Here is a 4,950-nt window from a genome sequence, read left to right as displayed (position 1 = left end):
CGGGCAAACAAGTTCGTAGGAGACATTTAGTGTATACGAGACGGAATGATACATGAAGGAAATTGATGAAAAGACACGTGGCATGAATCGCAACACACAAGCCAAAAGCCCAAGATGATAGGTTGTCCCTTCTTCACCTAATTCCACCTAATTCGAGTGATCAGTACTCTTGGATACTTTGTATTGAATATTATCTGGATTTAAAAGGTTTATACTACCTATTTGTCTTCCATAATAAAATACAGATTATTTTGTACGCAGTGTATGCAAAGTTTGTTTATTGGTGAAATTAATTTTTTTTTTTTTTTTTTTTTTGTCAAATATGATAGTATTTTGGGTGAAGATGGTGCTACATATTGAAAATTATATATAGAAGATAGTCTCATACAATCAAGAAAGAATTTATAAAATTGAGAAATTATTGCAATCATGGGTCGCAAAGTGCGACTGAAGCATATGAAGAAAATGAATTGAAAAGAAGGGGTAAAGATCATTGCCATGGTTAGAGAGGTTTAGGCCGCAGCCGAGGAACTGAGAAGTTTAACAAAAAACGCAGAAGAATTTGGTGCAAGAGGGAGTGTCATGCAACAACAGGTTATGTCACAAACAAAGAAGTAAGCCGTAGATTTGAGAGTATATCAGCAAGGCTCTGAGAGGAAAAAAGAACTTGGAGAACCCCATTTAAAAGTGGATGATGGTTGTCAAGACCATAAAATTGAAACCCATTATGAAAGCATGCATATGGATGAAGAAGATGCAACAAAGATTGCAGAGAGAGAAGCATGAGCCTCTGTGTGTGAAACAGAGCAAGAGCAAATAAATGCTCAAGTACTTCACTGTAATGTGGATGATATAGATGATGATGAATCCCACTGTGATGAGACACATGTGGATGATGACTGCAAAGTTATATGTGAATTGGTGAATCCCGCCGCAACTTATAGATTTGGTGAAGTTGAAACTGTCGATGAAATTGACAATGAGCGCATGCATGCTTGGATATCCCACCATAGTGTGGATGAAAATTATGTTGATGATATATGTGCTTTCTTTTTTGAAACAGGGATTGATTATAGCAATATGATAATTAAAGGTTGAAGTTGCCATTGTAGCAACAAGATATGAAGCAGTTGGAATTGTTCATGTAGCAATGTGTTATCTAGCAGCAGTTGATGATCAAGAACATGATAAAGTGATTGAAGAGTTTTTGATGAGAATATCCACTGGCCACATAATAGTGGAAGATAGTTTCAGTGAAGTTGAAAAGAAGAAAGAGAAGGAAGAGGTAGAACAGGAAGCTCTCACCAAAGAGTATAATAAAGATGTTTTTAACATTCTTTTTGAATATGCAGGTGTTCAGAATAGCATGGACAAAGAAGTTGAAAGCAAGGTTGTTAATAAATTTGATGCAGATTTGAAGCTCATTGAACAAGGGATTCAGAAACCAATAGAACAAATTGATTCAAGTCTTAAAGCAGCAGCTGGAATGAAAGAATTGAATGAAATGGTCAATAATGATCTTGAGTGTGCATAATACAGTAAAACAATAGCAGTACCTGATGATGAAAGTGAAAAGAATGATATGAAAGACCAAGATGAATGCATTGAACCCATTTTTCAACAATGGAGTCAAGAAGAGATAAGATTCTGCGATCCAGAAATATCGCAGAAAGAAAGTTAGGAATATGAAACACAAGAAGCAAAACAAAGAAAACACTTTGAAGATGCAATGTTGTGGCAGTGATCCATGGTTGAACTAATATTCGAAGAGGAAGCTGTAGCAAACAAGATCAAATTGTGTTTCAACACAAATTCAAGAAAAATCAAAGGAAAATTGCAGCAACAACAAGTAAAGGGATATGGAGCCTAGAACAAGAAATTGCAATAGAGAATGAAGCAATTTCGAGGATTTAAAATTTGGAAGAATAGAAAAAGAAAATGAAAAATTGTGAAAGTCTTGAGTCATTGTAAGCTTAGCAGGCATAGTTGAGTCATGTTGAGTCATGTTTGAATTATGTTGAGTCATACAGTTGTAATTAAAGGGGAGTGTTAGAAATTGTAATTACTCCCAAATGAGGGGTTGGCTAAAATTAGAATGTCAAAAGGTTGAGTCAAGTCTAGTGATTGATGAAGAGTTAAGTGCAATCCATATTTAGAGTGTGAGTTAACTAAGTTAAATGTGTATGCATCCCAAGTTATTTTAGGCCATTGACTAGTCGAAAATATTTAAATACCTTTCAATGGGTTCATTGTAAGAATCAAGTTTTGTGTGATGAATAAAAACTCATGTGTTTTGTCTCTTTTACTTTTCCAACAAATGTATCTAGATCGTCACTAATGATCTTTAAAACTAATGAACTTTTCTGCCTTGAAGTATTTGATTTACATTACTGATCTCATCGGTGGTACAGGTCGTGACGGAGTAGTGGAGAGATATTCATCGTTCCGAGTATCCTAATTCATTCCCGAGTCAGGTCCGATGCAAAGGACCACTATGAACCAACCCAACCTTATTGAGAGCAATTGATTGGTTGAATCACGATTTGTACATTCATTATAATAACCAATGGCTTATCATGTTTGGATTAAGACAAAACTAACACACAGAGTTACATCGGTTATAGATAGGATCAATGATAATATACATAGGTTTGCTGGTAAAACTCGTGCTTAAATATTTCGGGCATGGAGTTAAGTAGTTCGTTATAGGGTGGGCCGAGAGACCTGCATATATTACACAATGTCCGATTCAACCAGGTGGACGTTATACGCAGAGATTCAACATTATTGGACAAGAAGGAACCTTGTCGTGGCATGGTCATCTCATGGCTCCGAGCTACCATGCATGGAGCTTTAGTGAAGCTTATATCCCTTTCCTAAACCCATGCAGAAATTCCGATTATAATAAGTTTACTGATGTTGTAGGTTTTGAGTATTATCTCAATTTCATTAAGCTTTAGTGAAGCTTATATCCCTTTCCTAAACCCATGCAGAAATTCCAATTATAATAAGTTTACTGATGTCGTAGGTTTTGAGTGGTATCTCAATTTCATTAATGTAAATGGAAATAAATAACCTTAACTGCAGATGAATCCACTGTGACGATTGGTGGGTATATTGATTTCTCAACTCTGAGGTTCTGAATCGGATCATTTACATTGGTTAAATCGGATGTTCCCAGCATCAGGTTTTGAACACTTATGGAACCCAGCAGCTGAAATCATTTTAAAATTTGTAATCTATAAAATAATACTAACCCATCGTGACATAATAATCAATATAAATATACAGTCCATCAACCAAATATGATTCGTGTAGAATTGAGCGAAGTTCGAAATATGGAGAATTAATGAAACAAACGATGAAATTGAAAATCATTACTATCTATTTGTACACCATCATGATAATTTCAACTTTCAAACGCAAAAGTCGTCGCGGCGACTTCTACGCCCTGGATCCGGATCTGAAGAGTAAGCAGACCTAAGAAAAGTAGCAAAGACTAACACAACTGGAGAAATTTGATCAAACAAACCATGAAATTCAAAAGCTATGACTATTTATTTGTACACCATCATCATTATAATTTCAACTTTGAAACGCAAAAGTCGTCCTGGCGACTTTTACGCGCTGGCGTGCCTTATTCCAGTATATATTTATACTTATAAGTGCAATGCTGACTAAAACGCTGTCGTAATATCTCTACCGGGCTCACAACCACTGTTTGCAGTTTTCTTCAGAGAAGGCGCGTATCGATACGCTGTTGAATTCAGCCAATTCACAACTCTCTGGTCCACGTTCAAAGATGTTGCCAGTGCTCTCAGGGGAATATGAAATAAAGCTTCGCTGCTCGTCTGAAATCATATCATAAAAAACAATATGATATGATATAATCAATAACCATCTGAAATATATTGTGGCTAAACATATAATTGGTGCAGAGAGGAAGGCATACCAAAGTTCCGGGATTTTCACTGTTAAGTGCCGACAAATACTCAGCTTCCACGCTTCCAACGTTGAGTTCAAAATGGAGTACACCTCTGGGAAAGACAGTAATGTCCCCCGGGTAAAGAATATCAATGTGTGACGCACCTATAGAAAATCAATTTGAGTACTGATCATCAGATTACATACAGTTCATGGATGGCACGGTGTTGTTACTATGAAAAGAAAGGAAATGTGATCACATTAACATAATTACCAGTGGTGTCAACGAAGCCAACTTGAAGGGGTCCGCCATACAAAAGAGAAAGAACTTCTGTAGCTCTTGGATGTGTATGGGGAAGGTTACTTCCACAGGGAACCATTTTAAACCTCACAATAGATAGCCCTTGTGTACTATAAAATCATTTAACACCATTAATTACGTATTATCGAAACCTATGTAGGCCACCATACAAACAAAATATTGTGCATCTACAAGCAAACAATGTATGAATATATTACCGGACTGCAGGAAAGTTTTGAGGATTGGTTGCAGCTCGAATCCCTCCAGTATCGCTACTAACGTCTCCATTCTGGAAAATGTCACGTAGAGTGAAGGTACTCAATCCCGTCTCAAAATCTCTAACGGGATCCGGATCTGCCGAGTAAACAAATCTAAGAAAAGTAGCAAAGACTAACACAATTGAAATTAGGACTGCACTCGCCTTCATCTCGCAAGAAAGGAAACGATAACGGTAATTAAGTATGAAAATGTGCTCAGAAAAGAAACGATGTATTATTATTCTAGTTGCTTGTTCAGATGTACACCTGCGTAATGTGTATTTATAGGCCTGAACCTTGAAATTGTCCTCCTCAATTTCTCAATGACACCATTGTTTATAATATCTCTAAATGCCAATGCCAGCAACTACTTTTATTAAAACACAAAATCACTGTCGATTATGCATGCAAAACCAACTATTCCTATTGAAACTTTCGCATTTGCTTGACGACACCGTATTTTAGAAA

At 36.4% G+C, this 4,950-nt stretch overlaps 1 protein-coding gene across 1 annotated transcript; it reads right to left on the bottom strand.

Annotated features, from left to right (window-relative positions):
- Positions 1-3,387: 3,387 nt before the first annotated feature.
- Positions 3,388-4,717, bottom strand: LOC149164683 (germin-like protein subfamily 1 member 7). The gene is made up of 4 exons (XM_089430961.1): positions 4,444-4,717; positions 4,199-4,335; positions 3,953-4,089; positions 3,388-3,851 (listed from the first exon to the last, which is right to left on the bottom strand). The coding sequence occupies exons 1-4, from the start codon at positions 4,650-4,652 to the stop codon at positions 3,678-3,680; spliced, it is 657 nt and encodes a 218-aa protein (XP_089287087.1). The 5' UTR covers positions 4,653-4,717; the 3' UTR covers positions 3,388-3,677.
- Between the last annotated feature and the right edge of the window lie 233 nt (positions 4,718-4,950).

This window comes from Pinus tabuliformis, chromosome 5_1 (genome assembly GCF_031772625.1).
Source record: "Pinus tabuliformis cultivar Carrire ecotype Pingquan chromosome 5_1, CPIR1, whole genome shotgun sequence".
NCBI lineage: Eukaryota > Viridiplantae > Streptophyta > Pinopsida > Pinales > Pinaceae > Pinus > Pinus tabuliformis.
Note: the sequence above shows the minus strand (reverse complement) of the source record. Positions and strands in the feature narration are given on the sequence as shown.

Coding starts and splice junctions, on each gene's coding strand:
- LOC149164683 (XM_089430961.1), bottom strand. CDS start 4,652: ATGAAGGCGAGTGCAGTCCTAATTTCAATTGTGTTAGTCTTTGCTACT. Junction 4,336..4,443: donor CAAAACTTTCCTGCAGTCCG/GTAATATATTCA, acceptor ATGATTTTATAG/TACACAAGGGCTATCTATTG. Junction 3,852..3,952: donor GTGAAAATCCCGGAACTTTG/GTATGCCTTCCT, acceptor ATATGATTTCAG/ACGAGCAGCGAAGCTTTATT.